This window comes from Adelges cooleyi, unplaced genomic scaffold (genome assembly GCF_023614345.1).
Source record: "Adelges cooleyi isolate 19-005CV unplaced genomic scaffold, UGA_ACOO_1.1 ACOO_flye_CR_arks_rails_tigmint_CR_PRNA_21, whole genome shotgun sequence".
Taxonomy (NCBI): domain Eukaryota; kingdom Metazoa; phylum Arthropoda; class Insecta; order Hemiptera; family Adelgidae; genus Adelges; species Adelges cooleyi.
This window is the reverse complement of record NW_026095871.1, coordinates 12,736,582-12,761,104: the sequence shown is the minus strand read 5'-3', so window position 1 is coordinate 12,761,104 and position 24,523 is coordinate 12,736,582. Positions and strand designations below refer to the sequence as shown.

At 36.7% G+C, this 24,523-nt stretch overlaps 1 protein-coding gene across 2 annotated transcripts in view; it reads left to right on the top strand.

Moving 5' to 3' along the window:
• LOC126834442 (homeotic protein proboscipedia-like) overlaps positions 1-22,578 on the top strand; it is a 50,729-nt gene extending 28,151 nt beyond the window's left edge. The window contains exons 3-5 of one of the 2 annotated variants that reach the window (XM_050566355.1): positions 10,764-10,783; positions 18,098-18,240; positions 20,265-22,578. In XM_050566355.1, the coding sequence (XP_050422312.1) occupies positions 10,764-10,783; positions 18,098-18,240; positions 20,265-21,989 (1,888 nt within the window). In that variant the 3' untranslated portion in view covers positions 21,990-22,578. The remainder of the gene's footprint in view (positions 1-10,763; positions 10,784-18,097; positions 18,241-20,264) is intronic. The other variant, XM_050566356.1, reaches the window with a different exon arrangement.
• Positions 22,579-24,523: the final 1,945 nt, after the last annotated feature.

Here is a 24,523-nt window from a genome sequence, read left to right as displayed (position 1 = left end):
TTTTTTTTTTCGTAAGCCTTCAAACATTATTGGACGTTTTCTGTTTTGGATATGTATAATTATTATCAAGCGCCGATGTAATAACACTATACAGCGAATCCTAAACCGGACTTTATATTCTATGCAGTATACAGTAATAGTAAAAAAAAATAAAATAATAACGCTCGAATTGCGGAGAGAGATTATGATCGGTCCAAGGTTTTTCCTGGATTTTGCTCTGTATAGCTACGGCGTTTTTTCTGTGTCGCCACTGGTGTTTATAATATCTAAATATCTATCTATATATATAATTATACTTATATACGTTATATTATAGGCTTCCGTTGTTATGGCCGACACAACGCCATTGTCGCACTGTGTATGGGACGTGAGTATCCCATAAATTTGATAAAAATCAGTTTCCGCTTTGGTGTATGTAAAATGAAAAATATATATGCGGCGTGTGGGAAAAAAACCGTTTAACTGTTTCAACCTCTTATAAGACTATAGTCGCCTGTGGTAGGCGACTATAGTCTTATAATGTATAATATAATATAGACTCAATAACAACTGCATAATTATTTTCACGACAATTCAGCAGGTCGAATAAAGACAAAAAGCAAATTAATAATTATATTTAACAAAAGGCATAATGAATTACTTTTAGATTTTCCCCACATGAGAAGAGGTCATTATAAAAAGTACTCATAGTAAGTACTAAGTAGGTATCTTCTTCCGGTTTATTTATTTTTTACTATTTGCAACCGCTAAGTACAAATATATTAAGTACTAACCAAGAAGCATAATTTATATTATTGACTACATTTTCCGAATATTATGTTCTTTTTTAGCTTATTTGCCTACTATATAGGTAACCTGTAATTTGTGTACTCTGTTCACACGCTACGAACCGTAGCTATGAGCCATTTTTGTACACATAAGTTTTATATTGTTTTAACATTTAGAATTTTCCGAAATGGGTGTTTTTTTAAATATATTTTTTATTATAATGACAGGGCGTATTGGTTGCGTGCGTCGCACCAATACATATAAACTATTGAAAGCAATTTTTCCAGGGATAAAGTATATAATATAATTTAGCATTCTAATAGCTGTTCATATACAGCAATAATAACGATGACCTTGTGTAATTTATTCCATTAATTTTACGCCGCAAAGTTAGTTTTTTTTATATTTTATTTCGACACTTGCTGAGATTTTGCACAATATTGGACTATGGTAGTTATTCCTATCTGTAAAATGAGTACCAACAAGTAATTTGTTAAGTTTTAGCAAGCATCTGTTTAGGTTTTGATTCTATTTTAATTATATTAGTTGATAGGCTTTGTCTTCAGTGAAGGTAGTTCTAAAAAGGGTTTTTTTGTCAATCAAGCATTTGGCCCCAGATTTAATGTCGTTTTCTTTGATAGTATACTTAGGTGTAACAGCAGCATTACTTCACAAGGGGAACCACGAGAATACATGACATCGACCCATCTACATTATGATTGTACTTAAATACAAGTTCTGGCTGTACCTAAATGAGATTTAATTGTTCGTCAGACATTTTAGATATTTTATCAGAAATCAGTTTCAAAGTAGGTATGAATATTATATTGACATAAGCGGTATAATTACATAAAAAAAGTCTTGCGACTTGTATTAAAAATATTTACAATTATTTTTATACTTTCAAACTTGAATAATTACAATTTTTACTTTTTATTATTTAATTTTTTAAATCAAATTTTTAAAAGTTTACATTTTAACAAAGAAGTAAGTTTAGATAGAGTATACAACGCCATATTTTTTGTAAGAGTTTATCATTATCTATGTATATTAACGGTTCATAATAGTGTGTGTAGTATGAATTGTATCTGTTAGTTGTTTTGCGATAACCGCGAGAAGGATGAAGGAGCTCGTGTCCTAGGAGATGAAACAAAAAAAAAAACGTTGGTTTTTATACTCTATAGAGTAGGTACAGTGTATGTAAATCATCCCCAAAAAGGGGCGGCTGGGGTGTTTATTATATATTCGATGGCCGTCGCTGTATTTGTACGTGTATATTATGCGTGTCCGAGCGATAATTATTTGTCAACGACGTGCGGCCGAGGCACTTAAAAGTTTCGGTCAGGGTTTCTCGACGGTCAGAGGCGGCGTTTCAATCGACCTGTATATAATATGTAAGTACGTCTGTATGTAAAACAATGAAACAAAAAACGACCGTGGCCAAAGAGGGGTCGACGGCGAAGAGGTGCCGGTTTTGCGTTTGCGGTGTACATTATAATAATAATATATATATATATATATATATTGTATGTATGAACTTATAATATGTGCGACCGAAGACGAAGGGACCGAAAAGTTGGTGCGCTAGGGCCAAAGGTGGTGTCCGGCGGGCCGTGTGGCTTTTTATGTCATCGCTGACCTGGAAGTAATAATACAAAAAAAAAAAAAAACGCATACACACATAAGAGGGAGTGAAAAGTGGCGGTGCCGAATAATTTATTAAGCGTGACGTCGAGTGGACATTATGTACAGCGTTTCTCTTTCTTGCGTGGTCCCTTCTCGACCGTTCCGTCCTCGCATATTACACTGCGGTCACCGCTATTTCCTTGTTGATGTATAATATACCTCTGGCCGTGTTATATTATTACTGTATACACACATATATATATACATGCACGCCGGACACACATTGTGCACAAGAAACGTCCCTGTCCCCCGCGTGGTATACACACTAATAAGGCTCTACAGCAAGTGTGTGCAATTTACATAAAGACACTGGCTCGCATACCGCCCGATTTAAATAACATTCCCATATCCGCGGCTTGTCCACCGTTTCCGCATTATTCACCCGAAAAGGGTAAGTATATTAAAATGAGAATGACCGGTGCCCGGTCGCTACTATTGCCTTGTATATATATATATATATACATAATATATTGTATACAACAACGGCAGCGGCAGCTCGCAGTTTTGGCCACAAGAAAACAGTATGTACACGCGCAATTATACAAGTGACCCATTCTCCTAACCGGCAAGTCCGTGTGTCCACTTCGGTATAAATTACAACAGGCCAACAGTATACAATGTATATTATTATATATTGCACACATACATCAACCTAGCGATAGCTTTAATTAAAAATCCCAAGAAAGTTGGGCCGCGGCAGTACCAGTCTCGAAGATGTTCGACTCCATCAGAGAAATCTATTTTATTGACTGGCAGCAGTGCTGTGCCAACCATAATATAAATTACTGATAGGGCAACCGTTTTTTTCAATTGATATTTTTTTCGAAGTTGCCGGAGCTTATTATATTTTTAATGCTGTGAAGTATGCGTTTCCCTTATTGTACTATTAATATGAAATCATATATTAATAGTGCACATTTTTCAATGATACATCCTAAATTGTTTACATTTTATTAAATTAGAATTACTTTCAAAAGCCTAAATCAAATGTTATATATTTTCAGTATTTCCCACTTAACCTTATCAAAACATCAAATTTATAAAATAATATTATGTTATTTTCTTCTAATATGGCTGTATAATGAGTATTATTTGACTCGTAGCGCAACTGGCCTGGATTCGCCAATAGACAATATACTAGCTAGGGCGCTGTGGCTAAAGACAGTAAACTATAGGACTATTTGTACAACGGCTAACCGGCTAAAGGAAAAATTACAAATATGTCATTTTTCATAAAATTAAAGTATTACAATAATTTATCTCCAATACATGTATGTCATTTAGATATAAACCTGAATGAGATGGGTAGTGTCGATAAAGCACATTTGTTCAGCTCACAGTGTAAATGTATGCGCATTGTATTTTGCTGTTTTTCGGTCTTCTGCAACGGAAACACGCCTCTCTTCAGTTTTTGGCACTGGATTAATAATTCTTTGAAAAGGACCCTTCTTAACCCCTTTAAATTGTTTTTTACTTTCATACAAGCCTTTTATTTATGAACGTATATCTTAATTTTCCGTTTAAACTTGACTCAATGCCCTAATTTATCTAGTCACAAACTCGACCCAAAAACAAAAAAAACTATTTTATAAGCGTTTCACGAGAAAAAAAACTTAGTGTCAAGTCATAACGTTAAGGCTATACGATTATTTCATAAGTGGTTTTACTTGGGTCGTTCAAACTGACATTGAATACAATTTTTGAGTATTTTTTTTTTTTTTTTTTTTAACTGACTTGACAGCTTTGTATTTTTTTTTTTTTTTTTTACAACGCGGTTTAATGTTTATTCTGTTGTAATTATATGAATATAATGCGTTTTATCCCCTTGAAATTCACACGACCACAGTACGCGAAGGTCATAATGTTATATTACACACACAGTAGACAAATAATTATAATAATAATATTGTGTTATGTCATATTTTTCGTTCATCAATCTCGGTGCGGTTCTCGATATTAATATTATATTCTCTTATAGAATCCAAAGCGAAATCGTTTCCTATCTATTGGAGCAACCCGGCAATTATAAAATATATTACCTACTATGCGGAGAATTTAATTATAACGAATTACGGTTTTGTCAGACTGATTTTTTTTTTTAACTCAATATATATTACGTTCGCCGATGTCCTGAAAAATTATTTAATAGCCGACCGGCGCACAGACGAACCGGGCGGGCGGGTTGAACTAAAAATCAAACGGTACGCCCACGAAATTTGTCTAAGTCACCTGACTGGATAGTTCAATGGAACGCCTACGGCAATTTGTTCCGATTGACGTGTTGTTCATGTTTATTATACCTGTATATATTTTTATTTTATTATATTCCGAGTTCCTTATAGCTTTTCGAGTGTTACCCCTCGTGTATTAGGCTGTGTGCGGCTCCAGTTTGTACCCGCTGTACAAGACTGACATTTATAAACATTATATATTACATCCAATATTTATGTATATGGCGGCGGCGACAGTTTATTTAGTTTTATAACCTTAAGAACAATAATATAATTGATAGACACGATAACGAAAAATAATATTTCATCGTGCAACACCATATTTTAATATCTATATGTATAGTGATTTACGCCCATTTGAAAAAAATATATAATTTAATAGTTGCGCACGAATTATTTTCAAAAATCTCAAATAAATATTATACAGCTGTTATAGTTTCCAGCAAACCTCACCAGAACGCTTAGAAAATATAGTTATTTTTTAAATTGTCTCCCATGGAATGTACCTCCTAATTAATTTTTAACGTAGAAAAATTTCGTTTTTCATAATAAAAATTTTAATTGATTTCATTACAAAAAACTGAATTTTTAAATGAAAATTTGTTTTTAACACAACTCAGTAAAGCGACCAACAATTTCTTATCTTTTTACAGAACTAAAATTGGACAGCCAAAGGCATACAATTTTGTCACAGTTAATGTATTCTATACCACTAAAATGCCGTTTGCTTATAGCAAAAAATTGTACCCAAAGGATTATACAAATTAACCAGAACATAATTTGACACATTCAACATTTATTTAAACCACTTTTTTTTAAAAATATTATCTGCATAAAACCATACATAAAACTAGCAATCAAATAATTGTATAATACAGTTGTTAACTTATATTGTACACAATAAATACGTTATTATCAATCTCTTAATTCAATAGTCGTTAATATTTCATTATATTAGGTAAAATTGACAATTATTTTTTCAGGGGTCCGTAAAATGAGATCAGTCGATACACGGCGTAAGTCACATATCAAACTTAATGCACTTATAAAACGTGTTATTAGATCACTTTCTTTAGTATATAAGATACATTTAAATTATATAACCATGAATTTAAGTCTGCTATGTATAATTTAAAAAAAAAGAAAGAATATGTTTAGGTTATATATATATATATATATATATATATATGTATTATATGTATAAATTTGTAATAAACCCTAAATAATCGTCATAATTATCGATGGTCTAGAAAGTGTAAAAAAAAATACATATACCATATGAGGGCGTTTTTTTCGAGAAAAGAAAAACCTTAACCTATATACTGTAAAAATCTTTACGACGTACTAGGAAGTTTAAACGGATATATGTATGTACCACCTATAAATGTACATATCGCAGCCGGAGGTAAAAAGCTGTACAAAATAAATATAGGAGTTCAGAGCGACAAAAAAGATAGAGATAGGTGTGCCGTTCGACGTATACAACGTGTTGAGATAACAATATTACTCTCGGTTAGAGAGAAAAAAGGGGGGAAAAAAAAAGAACCATACACGCATAGTATAAATATACACATACACATACCATAATAACATAATAATACAACAACACGCATGCACTATCCCTTTTTCGTGGTCTTTTCCAACCCTTGCAGTGCTCGGTGGCGGAGACGGGCAAAAGAGCTTCGCGGTTACACAGATAAGAGGAGTCTGCGGCGAACCAAGTTTCCTTCCGATACATTTCATTCCGTTTTTGCTGCCGGTCGAGATAAACGGCACTCGCAAAAAACGGTTCTCGGCCGAGTGGTGACAGCGTCTTTCCGCTAATAAACCCAATGGAATCAACGGTGCACTTCTCCCGCCGTGCCTCGTGCCACGACCAATCCTACTACACCCGCGGGTTACCGTCTATCGACGGAACACGATAATGTTATAATATTATATTAGATGCGGTACGAGATAACAAAAAACAAAATACCACGAAACGCGGTTCAGTATAAATTAAATAATTGAAACTCCGTATTAATGTATACCGGTCGACCAGTGGTAAGGTCGGTTCAACTAACAGAAACACTATGGTTAATATAGGGACACAATACATTTGTAGTTGGCCCAACTATACATATTACTTTAGTTGGCCCAACTAAATGTCTAGTTGCTTTGACTAAAAAATTAGCTGGCACAACTATTTAGTATATATTTCATTTAGTGTTTTCAACTAAGAATGTATTGTGTTTTTCTGTAAAGTGTACATAAGTATTGTATAAGTTTGTGTATAATTATCGAATCTATATTATTTGAACCGAGAAAATAAAAAATATTGTGATAATTAGGTATAAAAAAATATTTATTAAATATTACATTACCGCTGTATTTGATAGATAATTCCTGTAGACCACAAATATTACGTTACTCTATACTTCATTCCGTGGACATTCTTTGGCCAGTTTATAAATTATGATTTACTAATTAAAAAATACACAAGCAATGCTGCGGATCGCAAAATATATGTATCGACGGCGGCAGTGTTATTATAATTGAGGCGTTCAGTTATACAAAGTGCGTACGTGTAGCTATGTATATATTATGTATTATACTACAAGTATATTTTCTATTGCTTATACATATTATTACCTATATTTTATACGCCCATTTCGCATAATATACAAAGTGCCTTAATTATTATAAACGGGATGTTTCGTTGTGGCTGTATGTGATTCCATAAGACTCGCATAATATTAATATAAACACAGCATAGTATAGCTCCGGCCGGTACGTGCCGGCGTCCAAACACACTGGAGTTATAATTATTAAGCTAAGACCGTAATACATGTGAAAAATGATGTATAGGCCACGTCAATCTACACAGACACTCCGAGTGTATAATTATCGCGGAGTAATCCTTTCGGCGGCATTGTCTATAGAGTGTATGTATATGCACATAAAATACAATATAATACATACGGTCAGATGCAGAGCTGTGGGCCGGTTTTTTTTTATCCTTACTTAAGTATAAGAAGACTAATATATTAATACACTGGCAGCCAACGGGCACGATGATAATATTATTATTGTTATCATAATCCGTCGCGCATTTTATTATTGTACCGAAAGTAATCATGCCGCCTAACTGTGTCTTGGCGGGGCAAGAAGGAGGGAGAACAGAAGACAAAACATTATTATTATTTACCCTGATCGTAAATAAAATAACTTGCTTTTGTTTTCCATGAAACGATACAAATACATTGTAACTCATAATGCCATAAAAATAGAAATTTTCATGGAATAAAACAATATTAATTTCTTCTTTGCGATTAGTGATGATTAGGTATGGTATTTTATTAGATAGTAATGACAGTTTTATGATGTGCTCAAGCTATATGAATATTGTTATTTATTATTGAGTTAGAGGGCAAAATCCAAATAGTAACCTTAAGCCATATTCGATTAAACAATTAATAACAGAATAACGTAATACAAATAATCACAGCTAGTCGACAACAAGTTCTGAATGAATATGTCTTTGGTTACTACCGTTTAAACGCTACAGGTGATAATTATAAAAAAAAAGTGTTTGTTTAAGCCGGTTTATCGTGACCAACATTATTTTTACTTTTGCTCAAATTGGCCTAAGTCTATTATGTATATTTATAGTTGACAAAAGTCGCCGTCTGTAACAACCCTTTGAACTAATTTTTTAACATACAGATTGTGTACATTGTCTGTATATTTCGGATATTATACTGAAACAGCATTACGCGGGGCAATCGCTGTGTTTTGGGGTAGAAATATCCTAATCCAGATGTACAGGTCTTCCGTTTTTGGTGGTTTTTTTTTTCAATATATTATACATATTTTTTATTTTTTTACTCATCCGGCGCCGTATTTATGATTTTTTTTTTTTACATCAGCCCACATCAATATATGTATTATATTTTCCTGCCCTATGGCGGTGTCGGCCGTTGGCTGTACACAAATAGCGTGGAGAGAGGGTGGAAGCGAATACGTTTTGCATAAGCGTCAGGGGGATACGGCGGTGGGGCCGCGACAGCCGCTGTGAACAAATTGAAAACCGCTTAGTGTTTTAATTTAAATAGTGACGACACGTTGCGCAAAATTCCGTGGGTGACGTGCAATGATGTGTGCCCCATTTCATGTCCCCATGTTATGTGTATATACATGTATACTTAAGCACCCCGTGTTGGTCTATGCGCGTGTACTCGCGGTCATATTGTGTGCCCGGATTGGTATAATAGCCGTCTGTAGTCGTTCAATGATCGCAGTTCTACATAATAATTAGATAATACACATGTACAATAAAATATGTATGGCGAGCAACGGTCATTGGACCGGAAGCGGAGGCTATTGTTCGCGGGGTGTCAGTTTTGACTTTTTATATAAAAAGTACGACATTAATTTTGTTGATAATAGGTATTAAAAAAAAATAAAAATAACAATTATCTGTATAACGTTTGTTTTTGCTAAACGTTGTAAAAACAAGAACCTACGAATAGACCGTGTTTCTTTTTAGTTCAACGGATCTATTGAATATGATATTGTTGAACTATCCTACCACCCGGTCCTCCACATGGTAGTATTTTCAACTCGATTTGAGATCAACGGACGTTAATCATGCATCGTGAACAACGTCAAAAGTCGAATATGACGTGCAAATATAATAATAATATTGTTTTTTTATTTGTGTGTACATCACCATGACTACATAATATTGTATTAAAAAAAATCGAAAAAAATCTGTTCAGGGTCGTTTAAAATATTTATTTACTAACTGGTTTTTTTTTTTTTTATAATAATATTTTCGTTAATACATACCACTTATAATCAACACAAGTTTTTACATTTTTGACCTTGCGTCTTTTTTTTTTCTGCTTAAACTTTTAACGAAAAATATTATACTTGAAAATATAAACTTGAGTTTTTAATTTTGTGATCTTTCAACTTTGGTACAAAAAAAACCGTTATAATCAAACGACCATTATATTTTATCGGTATAAATAACACCGCTTAAATTTAAGGAATACATTATAATTTCAGCCAAAACACATTGCAAACGTTTGATTAGATTAGAAAATAGGTATATAAAAAAAAATAAGGCAGTTTTAAATAATTTAATTTTACATTTCATGTAAAAACAATTAGTAGGACGTACTATACTGTTTGTAAACAGTGTTAAACTATATCTCAAATTGTTAGTATGATAGACTGAATAGTTGTATTTGTATTATTAGATGTTTCCACGGTAATAAAATGGGGTTAGAAAACATTATAGCTTTTTAGCTAAGTGTCGACATTTTAAAATACAAACGTTAAAAATACATTTATAAGTATACATAAGTTATGAGAACTTTTGTAAGATGTATTTTTCGCCGCGTGCGCCTTTTTAATTGTCTCATTTTTGCGTGGGATTATGATTTTGGCAAATATCAAGTTTTAAAATAGAAAAGAGTGTACAGAAATACCTTTTAGTCTGCTTGCTTGTATAATATGTCGTATATATATATATATATATATATACGGCGTGGATGCTTTTAGAGTTTTGTCGAAAGCTCGCCGTCTCTTCTCGATTCCTGTGGGACAACCTTTGCCGTCAGATTCAAAAGAGCCCTGGCGGACGACGGCACCGGGGGGGGGGAGAGGGGGTACATATTATTATATAGCTTAAAGGTGTCTGCGGAGGAGACCTTTGAGATGGTTCCAAGTGCACCGCGTTTTGGCACGCCGGCGAGACCTTGTAAGACCCATGGCGACAGAGAAAGTGTGAAAGAGAGAGAGCGAATGTATATGTATGGGGTGACACCGGGTAGGAATATAGGGGCCCGGCGGAAATATTCAGCACTTCGGAATCGCCAACGGGCCTTCTGTTTTTTATTTCCTTTTCATTTGTTTGTGCACAAACCCGTTAACAGGAAGCCGCATTGTCGACCAACTCGAGCTATATGCGGGATGCCATTCAATAAGGTTAAAACTCTAATTTTCTCTAAAAAAAAAGTTAAAAGAATTTTTATTCAACGTTACACTATAACAACTTTTAAAACATTAAACTTTGAAATTTTAGTGTAGAGATTTGTTTGACAAACATCGTTGCCAACATATAAACTATAAATTATTAAATCAAAATTACAAATTCGGCAAAACAGTAATAATAACAATAATAATTATAAATCCAAAAACGCGCAAAACTACTTAAAAATGCATATAGTATACAAAGTATTAGTAGTAAAAAAAGTTTTCAATGTTTATTGATTGTATTGTAAAATTCTTATTTTTTGCCAAGTTTTAATTAATTTTTAAAAATATTTATTTAATAATTTTGTATAATATGTGACATATTATTTCGGCCAAAGTCGAAACCAGCAGTTATAATTTTAAAAATAACGTAGTCAAGATAGTGTAATTTACTATTGAACATTAGCCTAAATGCTGAATAATATTAAACTGAAAAACGGATATATTTTTGTTTCGAGTCTATTTTCCACTAAACGATGCTAGTCTATACCAGATGTTAAGTCGAATTTGATGAGATGTCGATCACAGTTTGTGTGCAATACTCGATAGTCAATATTATAATCCCGGAGTGTCTCTACAACAGTAATAATATGTTATATTATGATGTGTAATTGAATATTAAGCTCGGCGGCGGTTCATTCGCACATTATTATTATTATATAAATGCTATCAATTAGCGTTTTCAGTTACCACGTGCCACGGCCGCCGCGACGGTTGTATATCATGTTTATTGTGAACGCTATCTGAACGCGCATTTATTAACCGTTTTAAATCCCCCTCGTACACTTACATGTAAAATATAAATATATATATATATATATAAGTATTTTTTCCCCGTCGAGAGATACGCGACGAAATGAACCAATGAAAGAGGGTGCGAAGTGCGTGATTCGTATCGCGCGTTCTTTTTATACCTGTACTCCGTTCGAGTAGAAAACAAATCGAGCTTCGATAAAAAATAAATTCGTTTTTTCCCCACACTTTCCGGACCGGATACAGCGTTTTAAAATAGCTATCTTTTCTTTTTTTTTTTTTGTCGAGAATCATAAGACGCCACGTCGAGGCGACTCGCTTCAGTTATTTAAACGCTCGGCGGTTCTTCTGGGTAAAAATATAATATCTCATATTTACATAATAACAGTCCATACATAACAAGCCCTTATGTCAGTAGATTTCTAATTAAGATAAATAGATAAAAAAAACTGAACGCTAACACAGCTCTTATAAATATATTCTAAAAATATTTTCACATGTGTGAACAATCGATTAATAATTATACTTCGAAAGTAATAAACATTATTATACATATTTATTATTCTAATAAAATATTATCAATACATTTGCGTTCTTCACACGTTTAGTTTTATTCCAAAAATAGTAAAATATCGCGTTTTTTTTTTTAAAAATTGTCGCACCCATTATAAAGTCAGCACACGCCACTACACTGCCTATGAGGAGTTGTTAAGTATGCTGTATGGGTAATGTTTCGTCATGTTTTGTGAAGCTTAAATGTTCAAAGTCGTATGTATTCATAGCTAAAAAAAAACATATAGATACTCGTTTACAACTATACTTGTTTGATTAGCTACTTTTGTACAACAACGTGTTTCGCAGGAGATTCACATTTCTTTCGAGGAGCTGGGTGGCTTAGTATAAAAGTACATTAAACAAACAAAATTAAAGTTTTGAGACTATCCAAATTTGTACATTTCCGATTTTATCTACCATGTCTTTAACCCCCGAAATTAAAGCGCTGTGGCACACTCTTAACCGGACAGGCACTTTGGATTCTCTCCGGGTATCCGCGGTATTTTTCAAATATAAATTCTATACATTGCTGTCTGAAATATCAATTTGTATAGTATAGATCCCAGTTGATTTGACGGATTTTCGATATCGAGAAACGGGAAAACTCAGTGTGCGAAAACAGTATTTTTCTGAGCCACCCCCCCCCCCACTCAAGACTAATAAACCGGTTTATATACAATTTTCACACCTTGTGTTGTGGTTTCTCCGGTCTGATTTCTGCATCGAGCTGTCGAACTGCGGGAAAAAGTGGCCGACTCACTTTGGCCGCCACCACAAGTGCGCATACATTACCATTTACCCGGTATGGTCCTCTCTCGGGGTGATCACCCTTTGGTTAGGTTATATATATATATACAAACACCCTGGCGACAGCATCCGTCTTGCTCACCCTATACATGCGTAGGACGTGTATATATATATATATATATATATATATAAACGGATAGGAGACCGTGTATAATAGTAGTGCACGCGCTCGAGGGAAGTATGACGTCACATTAGCATATTTTAATAATAAGTTATACCTCACGGGCGTGTACAGGCGAACCGCGGTTAGGAACCGGCGTTCGGTCTAAGTTTGTTGCTTAACAGTAACATATTGTACACATCGAAAACGACTCTTACCTATATCGCGCGTTTCGCCAGCTCTCGAGAACCACCGTGATTTCCATCAAAACGCGTTTTAATACCTTTACATAAGTCTATATATATATATATATATATACGTGACACACCGGGGCATAACTATTCCAAAGTCACCGCGGGCTCGTTAGAAGCGTCTTATGCGGGACGGAGAGGGGATGCGCGACACAGTCGTGTGAAAGATTTGGTAAAGATAGAGAGGAAGAGCTAAAAGGGCGAACACGGTGGAATGCAGCGCCCCGCTCCGAAAAAAAAAAAAAAAAGGCTACTAATTAACAACGCACCTACCCAATCGTTGGAGCTGCGAACGGTTATTTTGACAATAATATATATATTATATTTATCCGAGTATACACTTGTACGGTTTTCCATTCGGTTGAATGTAACGAGGTGGTCGTCGCCACCGTGGGGGTGTTTTTGCCCGTGGATACGAGGGTCGGTCGCGGGGACCGTTTGATTGACAGCTCCGACTCTCGGGCAGGAAACGAACCAATGGCGGCGAGACAGGAATACTGATTAGGCCGGGCACAGCCATGTTTTTTGACGTGTCACGTCCACGTCGTACCAAAACGTCACGGCCGCGTTGTAGTTTGTTATTCGCCCCGTATGTATAGGTATGCTAAACTAAACAACAGCTGCTGTAAGAACGACTGCACAAGACACCGAATATCTAGGAAACCGATTCCTGTGTACAATATATATAATATGTGCAACCTCCGGGAAAACGTCGTCAAAAGGCAACGAGGTAATGGCGGCCGAGATATTATATGATGTGTATATATATATATATATACAATAAATATAACCGCGCGCTTGTCACTCGCACAGACTACAGTCGTGCATATGTCATGTAATATCACATTAATGTAACGTTGGCCATATGTGTGGAAAAAAAAAATCCGCAACTAAATCACATGATGAGTTTTTTTTGTTTTAAGACCTACAAATACGGTCCTATCCTTCACAGCAATTTGTAAACATTTTTTTTCTGTTTGTGGTTTGTAGAGTATTACAATACTTGTTTAAACAACGATGAAAGACATAATAAACTGATTCCTTAAAATATTTGCCATCAAATCTCAACAAAAAAAAAACATTACATAATATTAGTAATTTGAAATCGCTGTATAGGATAAGATTAAGTTTGGCACCTAACCTAATCTATTCTTACCGAACCCAACGATTAAGAAGACGTTTTACCTATCCCTAATTCTCTTGGATAAAAAAGTAAAGTGCGTTTCACTCGCTTAGTAATAGCTTTAATAATAAATCAAAAGATGACTTATTTAAAAATATTTCCTTAAAAATAATTTTTATATTACTTAATGAAAAAGTAAAACATCAGTGTGTTGCAATCTAACCGTCAATATTATTTAAATTATAGGTATTCCTCGTGGCTCAACATCATATAGTAACTGTTGTAGCTTTAAATTTTGTGAAAAATCTATATAAGGATACGCCTCAATTAACATTTTTTCTTAACACATTATCGATATAAACTACCTATTTTAATAACAATTGTACATAAACGTTGGCTCGTAAAATGTTTCGGTCTTTGTTGGTTTGATCCACTTACGCACCTTTGCAATCAAGTTGTTGTGTTAATAACTATGGCTTTGCAGTAGTTATAGGAATACATGGATGCGCGAGGCTTAGCCAAATTATTTATTAAAAATTAGTTCACTATAATAATATCATTGTAAAAATATTGTTCTATTATTTCTAGTTACTGAATTTACGAGTTAACGAAAAGTCATTACAATAAACTCGTAGGTAATAACATACTAATTTTCATTTAATTTCTGTAAAGTAATTTTAATATAATCTCTCATTCATTATCGTCGACGTTAATAATGTCAACCGTAGTAAAGCCACCCTGTATCCTATAATGTAATGTGTGTAATATTTATTATTTACCTGTATATTGTATACATATATATATATATATATATATGTAGGGTCCTAGATAGGGTATAGGGTATAGGAACGCGTGCATTTTAGGTGGCGACAAGTATAAACGGTCTCTCATTGAAAACGTCAAAAGTTTACCGAGGTCTTTGGCTGGATATTTTGATAAATTATCGCGCCCGCTTGTAACAACGTCGTCACCGTCGTTTTATGTGCAGTATATATATATATATATACATATGTATAGACTCCCCATATCATCGGTCGACGTGTGGTGTGCACCTCGTGCAGTGTATGGGCTATGGCAATAAACCCCAATATAATATAATATGTGTGTGTGTGTAAGTATATATATATATATACATATTATATTGTACAAGCGTAAATAGCTGCGGTTAAATTTGATTATTCGCGGCCCAATTCGGTTCTATTGATACCGTTATTCTACTCATACACAATACAATACAAAAGCATGTCCATTCATCTGGTTCACATGCACCCACAATTATTTGTATACCTACAATACATGTAATATCTATTTGTCTATGCAAATCTACCTTGATACATAAGAACTGCTTTGAAAACACTTAAATTCCATTATCAAAGGCTGTTCCGGCGTGATGTTGCCGTTGGGAAAAGGTCGAGGGAAAAAGAAATATGCATAAAAGTTTTTTTTTTACTAAGAACAAAAATCGAGCGCACGCGGAGGGGAATGAGAAAAAAATCAATGTAATATCATTAATCAAAAATTCTCTTACCGGTCCGTAAAAAAATGTATATATATATATATATATATAGAAAGGGTCTGTGTATAACGTTTGCAAGAGGGGATCGTGATTTTGTATGGGGCAAAAAAAAAAACAACAATAATTTATATATATATATACATACACACGCACACAAGTATAAAAATAAGGCAACTTTTCTTAACTTTATGTGGTGTCGGGGAAAGGGTGGGATGACTTTCGGATGTTTTTATATTGGAAAAGCGAAAGAAGAACGTTTGTTCGGCAGACAGAAACAAAAATGCTTTACCGCCACTCTGCCTTTACCGCACGCCTACACACACACACACACACACCCCCCCCCCTTTTCCCGAGGTTGTGTGTATGTATAATATGCCTCGGTGCCGGCTGACGAATGAAACCCAAAAACGGAACCCCAGCAAATGATGTCACCAACCCCTGTCGTGGCCCGCGTGCATCTGTGTGCTCGTGTATAAATAAAAATATTATATCTATACATATTTTCTCGTGTGTACGAGACGCTGTGTGTGTACGCGAGCCGAGACCCGACTTATTGTCATCCAGTCAAACTCTCGTTGCGTTTGCTCGGTTTGGCGATATTAAATTTTACCTGGCGACATATGGCCCGCATTACGGTATATATGAGATTTGACGATGACTGATGAACGGCTCGTCCGACCGTTAGGTTCACCCACTCGCTCATAATAATAATATATATATATATATATGTGTATAGTTGTGTGTGTGTGTGTGTGTGTGTGTATAAGCGTGTTCTTCTCTATGTCGTTGTCGTCTGGCGATGCCGAGGATAAAGAAAGATAGAGAGACACAGCCTTTGGAAAATCAAATTCCGCAGTTCTATATAAAATACCAGTGCTCGTCGCAAGATGCAAGCAAGACGCACGCTTCCCCGTATGTATATATTCCAGTGCACTCGAGTATACGCTATGCCCGTGTATATATTATATATACACCTACATTTAAAAGTCGGTATATATCGCATGAATTCTCATTATTGAAATATCCCCAAGCGGCTGGTGTGGTTTTTGGCGCTCAGAATGTTCGCTATTTGTCGAATGTTGATGATGATGGCAACGACCATCGGCGTAGACGCTAGATAGGACGCGGTTGTCTGTGCGTGGCGGGTAAAAATCAAGGTTTGTTTAGGGAAAAAAAACCCGAATAGCTTGTAATATACCAAATTTAAATGATTCCCCAAAACAGCGTTGTATTTGCAAAATAAGAAAAGATAAGTAATGATTGATATTATACTGCTTTATAAGGGTTATATAAACGCAGCGGTCAGAAGTACTGGATGACATGGCAAGATCCAAGTTGATAACCAAAGCAAACCGAATAAATGAAATTTCCAAAATTTATAATTTTTTTAAAAAACTTTCTTGAAATACATTAAATTCCTATCAGCGTTTTAGTGACTTATGAAATAAGTGTCAATTTGTTTTTTTTTCATTTTTACGCAAATTCATAACAATTTATAATGTAAAGAACGGCACGCGTCATAACAGAACTTGAAACGTTGTAAGTTGGTCTTTGAGGTCCAAGTGTTGTACACTACTTTTTATTTGTCGCTCTGTTGTGGCAGTGTGAAAATAATAATTTTGTCAGTATATTTTTATATCCGTTATATACGCGGTAAAGTTGATTTGTCGGCGTCCTCGTAACTAGCTCGTGATAAAACGCGTACGTATATTCATCATAATTTTTTTTTTTTTGAAACGGAAATGACGCGTTTAAAAAATGGAAAAAAAAAAATAACCTAACACGGCGTCGGCAACTTTTCTTTCTAGAAAAACACGTTTCGGTGACCGCAAATGGCGTACATATTATATTTATAATGTGCTAGTGTGTGATGGAAACAAATGCGACGGTGGCCTTCCCTTGTGTTGTTATCCGGCTGCCTCGTCATCGGGTCAAAATTTATCTCCACTTCGTCGGTCATTAGTAGGGACCGTACAGTGTAAAACCAATATGTTATTTTTTTTTTCTGTTTTCCGTTCTCGTTTTCTCGTCTTACTAATGTCATTTGTCAGATGCCAAGGCGTAAAAACGAGACGCCGCCAATGGGGTTACCACTCACACACTATTGTACATTTTAATCATATATTATGTACTATAGTCTATAATTATTAATATTGTCATTGTAAGACGGCACGCGATTGACACAGTTTCTCTGTAACAGTATTGTTACATCGTATATTGTGTTTCACTAATAATTTAAGTGATGCCGCCCGTTTTGACATTGTCTGTCCGTCTGTGTTGCAGAAAACGGATTGCCCAGGAGACTCCGAACCGCCTACACGAACACTCAGCTGTTGGAGTTGGAAAAGGAATTTCATTTCAGCAAGTACTTGTGTCGGCCCCGAAGGATCGAGATCGCCGCTTCCTTGGACTTAACCGAAAGACAGGCGAGTTTATATTATCTTGTTGGTGTTCTGCGAATACCATTCACCCCTATCGATGTTAGCGTTATCGGCAAAAACAACAAACTTTTGTTGATTCCAACTACAGTTGCACCTAACCTAACCTAGCCGATCCGTGTCAATAATTATATTTATATCGAGACAGCAGGTTATACACGAGCCTACGATGCTCAGTCACGGATCAATATCTATTTAATGCTCCTGTCTTCATACCTGCTTTAGTTGTCTTATGTTCGTTATTGGTACATAGATACATTGTAAGCGTTTACACGTTTTGAAATCGGGAAAATCTGTCTTTCTTAGCGATTTATGTGTGTTACACAATAATGTATTGTTATTTTATTTAACAACAATAGGCATATTGTTATTATATTGTAACCCACGAGACCGTTTCGGCTTGGTAAATCGTTTTACAGATAAAAAAAAAAAAAAAACCCCGAAACGGCCGTAACAAGCGCAGGAAACGACGGTAGTTATTGCAGAGTTATTTAATACACAGCTACATTATATTATATCATAAACAGGACCACACATCCGTCAGCCGTGCTGCGATTAAGATTATCCTTTTAATTTCGATCCGCACGGCAGACTACCGGATCGCACAAGTACGCACTATATTCATTAAGTACAATTAAATGACATTAAATTATAGGTCTTGACCGAACGCGTTCGCCTTGTATAATATTAAATCTGACCGTATACGAGCTGTTATTAATTATTGTTGTGTACCACGCACCGTTCGAGAGATATCAAATCGGTTTCCCAACGGACATCAGCGTTAAAAATATTTTCTATCATTATTTTTTTTTTTTTTTAGTGTTACCAACGACCATTCTTACCCCCCCCCCCCTTCATTTGTAAACATGTTCTTTCTCGGAACGCGGTAAACAACAGCGACGACGACAAAATGATTTCATTGCTTACTGGAGTTATACTCTTGTGTGTGAAAACCTTGAGTGAAACCCTTGTGGACTGACCGGCCATCGAAATACAACCACTGGTACTTATGATGAACTAGATTGCTACTAGTGTACACGAAAGGAATTAGAACCTTATCACGTGAAAATATGTTAATAACAATTTTATGTCAACTTGATAATAAACACATTTTCCCACAAAAACGGCGAACGTCGACGACTTCCATTCTTGTTGCTGGTTAGCAATCTAGTTCATTATGTATATTTCATGAAAAACCAAAGTTACCAAAGTTACAAAACTACAGTGTACCCACACTGTAGTGTGGTCCCTTCTGTTCCACCGGACCTTTCTGGGAAACGTTGCAAACGCGATACGTTCAATCCACTGCTGTTGTTGTAAGTCTGCGCACGCTTAACCGGTCGTTCCTAATTCGAATTCGACCGGTTATCGATACGCGTTCGACGTTTGGCTTTATTTTTTTTTTTTCAAAACGCTTACCGGCAAAAATACAAGTTTTTCACGTTTAACTACCCGACCGTGTCGCCAATAACAATATATTCGGGAAAAACGCGGCAGTTATCGCTGTGCTCGTGCAGCCATCGGCGGAAACGGCCATAGCCCTTTCTGCGAAACGCCTCCACCGCCTCCGCGCCCGAGTAAATATTATAATATATTATATTATACACGAGAACGCGGCCCTATTAAATTGTAATTTGTACGGAAAAATCGTGTCATGCTCCCATGGCCGTATATTATGTTTTGTTGTGTTCTGCACACGATCCGGGCACGTACAACCTGTGTGTACATGAATATATATATATTGTAAAATAATTACAATAGCAACGGGGTTTTATTTTTACCGCGGAGCAAACCGGAGTGGGCGGAGTATAACATTTTTGATTTGTTTTTTTGTCAGAAAGGGAACGGTCGCATATCTAAAAATAACTACCATATCGAGTATCGATGACGTGTCTCGTGTCACTGTGTCTAAAGCCCACAAAGGGCAAAATGCGATTTTCTTTATCATTTATACTCCAGCTATTCGTAAGAACCAGGCACTAATATGGCGTGCACAATGTATTGTGTTGCAGGTGAAAGTATGGTTCCAAAACAGACGGATGAAGCACAAGCGACAGACGATCAACAAGTCGGGAGAGGACGGCGACGACAAGGATTCGCAGAGTTCTGGCACGACCAGTAAGCACGGCGGTAAGTCGTCCGGGGGCGGCGACAAGCAACAGCAGCTGGACGACAAGAAGAGCTGTCAGAACTGTGACATGCCGCCCGGAATCATGCTCGACCACCACGGATCCCGGAACAGCGGCGGCGTAGGCGGCGGCGGCGACAGCAGCGCGGGCAGCGTCAGCTCTTTCGACACCAAGATGGAGGACGACTCGCGCAGCAACGAGGACGCCGTGTTGCAGATGCCGTCGGTCAAGCGCGAACCGTCCGCGGCCGCGATAAAGGCGGAACATATGCAGCAGGTGGTCGGCGGCAAGAAAGCGGCGTGCCCGAAAGATCCGTCCACCGGACGACTGCAGTTGGACATGATATCGCCGGACTTGGGAAAGGCGTTGAAAGCCGTCACTTCTGCGCCGTCCGTGGGAAGTCTGACGCCGTCCACGCCCGAGACACCGTCCACCGCGCTGTCCAGTCCGCTCGGGGCGGCCGCCATGTATCAGCAGCAGCAACAGCTCGAACACACGGCATCCACGTCACCGGCGGCCGGACCGCCCGCCAAGTCTCCTTACGGCCGCACCGACAGCGGCGGTCCGTACCGACAACAGCAGTACGGCGGCAAACAACAACAACAGCAGCAGCAGCAACACAACAACTTCGCCAAAGACTGCTACCTGTCGCAGTACCCGACAACGCAGGCTCGGTGGTACATGTCGCCGGAGACGTCGTCGCCACCGTCGTCGTACAAGACGGCCAAAATCGTCGGGGCCGGCGTCCAGAGTCCGGTAACCAGAGCTCAAACGGGCCATTGCCGTAATCAATACCAAAATTACGCGGCGGCGGCGCAATATTGCAACGGATACAGCGGTTACCAGCCGCCGGTAGGCGATGCGTACCAACAGCAGACGGCGGCAGGATACCATCAAGGTCGGCAGACGGCGTACCAACAGCACCAACACCACCAACAGACGACGGCGGCCGGTTACGACGATTACCATCATCTCAACTACGCGGGCACGTACCAGGCGACCGGTCACGGTTACGTCAACGGACACCATCATCACGGTCACCACCATCAACAGTCGCAGCAGCAACAACAACAACAACAACAATCGCAGCACCATCAACAGCATCAACTGCACGACGCCACCGCCGCCGCCGGTCCTTTATACAACAACGTGGATTATCACCACGGCGGCCGGTACAAGACTCCCGTCGGAAGCGGTCACCAGTATTACGATCCGGCCACCGTGGCCGGTGCGGCCGGCACCGTTCCCGCGGAATTGGACGTCGCTACCGCCGCGTTCGCCGATCAGTTCCACGCGCACAACTCGTCCGTGACGATGACGCCGCCCAACAGCGTGCGGGCCGCCGATTCGTCCGGCGATCAGTTTAACAGTTTCCATCATTTCTACAACAACAATAATAATAACAACAACAGCGTACCCGAACAACATTGTCAGGCACAGCAACAACAGACCGGCGGCGTGGCCGTGGCCGCTACTGCCGTCATGCCAGTGGCCGCCGCCCATCACGTGGCTCATCACGCGGCCGACAACAGCAACAGCTCGTCCGACTTCAACTTCCTCAGCAACTTGGCTAACGAGTTCGTGCCCGAATACTATCAGCTCAGCTGAGATTCGCCTTATTACTAATTGTCGCTAAGGCTTGACAACTTATGTGCAATGGGTTTGGCAAAAAAATGTGTTTTTTTAAATCAAAATTTGTTTTTTTTCTCGTTGGGCTTTTGTGTTTGTCTTATGTCACAAAATTTAATGAAGGATAGGATTGGGACTTCAACAGTGATTTTGATTTCAAAATGGGGTCTCTTTTTAGTTTCGGTCGAAACTGTTTATTAATTAGCTTTTAAGAACGACAAAGTTAGACAGAGGCTGGTCCAAGAGTAAATCCACCACTGTTCCTTGGCTTCTAAGGACCTTGTCTAGTACATTAAACGTTCATACCGTTCAAAAAGCTCACAATACATATAACAAACATTTATATTGTTTTCGTTGTTTCTAAGTCTTTTTTTTTTTTTGTGTTTTGGTTGTTACGTTTAATTTTTGGTTAACCGGCTACGAGTATTTATTATAAAACAATTTGTATTCACCGGTCAAATAGTATGTCGAATCCAAAACCAGTTATTTCAAACTTATAACAAAAAAAGCTTATTTCGGAGTTATCTCTATTGAACTATTCGACTTGTGGTTACATACAATTACTAATTAACTTGTCTGTTATATTTTTTATTATTAAGTATTTTTAGTATTGGTCGTAGAAAATAGTATATTGTATGCCTACAAAATAAACGAGAAATCGATAAATATCGAAATCGTACATAATTAAAAAACTATGTTATTGTTGATTAAATTACTTTTTACGTTATTATGTATCTAATTATATAATTAAATGTACATTTCCCACAAGGCAGCGTGCATTTCAAGCATAAAGAAAATACAAAGATAAAAATTAAAATATAAAGTGTAATTATATATTAATTCTCTAAAATATATTGTAGTATTGTTTATTTTTATGTGTAAATCATGTTATATATTATTATTATTTTCTTGTACAGAAAAAAAACTTATTATGAAATTATTAGAGAAATTGTTGTTTTGTGCAAATAATTATATATTATAATATCATATTATTAAATTAACGGTCACGTTTTATTTTTACGATTATTATTATTATTTTAATATTATTATTTTATTTTGGTTTCGAATAAACTCGACGGCGGAGAGTTGCGGGAAAAAATACTATTTTAAATAATATAATTGAACTTGTGTAAAATGTATGAATATATATATATATATATATATATATATATGTATAATCTATTATGTATATTATACGTAGGCAATGCTCGTTTTGTAAATACCATTGCAAATAAATAAATGAACCTTGCAAAACGATAATAATAGTCAGTGACGCATCCGGAAAATGTTGTGGTAATTTTTTTTTTGTACAATGGCAATCGCAAAAAGAGGCCAACCGTTGTTATCGTACAAAAAAAATACACACTGGATAATCTTAATGTTCAAAAGACGTCTACAAGTGTAACTTACAATAAATCCACTTACCGGATACGTCACTGGACCAATAATAGTAAAATAAATAGTGGACACGGTTGCAATAAGATTTTGTTTATTATTATTATTATTATTATTAAATATCGCTGCTGTATTATTATGATTAATATTACTAACGTTTGTAGTTAACTTATTATTGAGAAATATACAAATTTGACAAATATTTAAACACGGCTGATTTGTTTTATCATCTATAATATACAGTTAGGTGTTGCGGCTACGGTATAACGATACCGTTATGTCTATTAAGTTCAAACTTTTAGCGCCAAAGACGTTTTCCACGCAGATCATCCGACATCGTTAATGCCATCGAATCGTTCCGGTTTGTCTTCAATCATCAACATACGGTGCGGACCACACGCTTAGAAACTTTTGGCCGGTGAGCCGTCAAAGTTATTAGTTGGTGTAGAAAAAACGTCCAAAACCCAAACCTATATATTTTATATTCGTTCAAGTGTGTGTCATAAAAACAATGATAGGCTAACTGATTGCTGTATTTTTTTCGGTTAAACACTCGACGACACCAACGTACGCCTAAATAATTTATAATCTCCGGCATGGAAGTAAGTAAATACATATGTAAGTAAGTAAGTAAGTGTATCGATTGACAAGATTCACGCGAAGATTAGGTCAATGGGTTGTGTCGTATATATATATAATGTTATTGTTATAGATGTATATATATATATATTATAAAGAGACCGAGGAAGGAGAGAGAGAGAGAACGACGGTGGCGGATGTATCGCAAATAGTACAGTGGTGTAACACACAGCAATATGTCACGAGATTTTGATTAATGGCCGTCGGCCGGCCCCGTTTCACCCTTAACTTTTTTTTTTTTTTTTTGTTTCTACCACCCTTCTTTTCTGTATACACCACCGCCGGGCTCGAGGGTCTTTTTTCGAACGATCACAGCGTGCGCCGGTCGTGTGAGCGAGTACACGCGGCCATCACTTTCGACGGGTTCGCTCGACGAGCACACACCCGGTATATATTATATACTTGTTAAGTATATCTGTTTGTGTGTGTATGTGCGAATAAGGTCTAAACAATTAAGAACCGAACACAACCCAATGTGT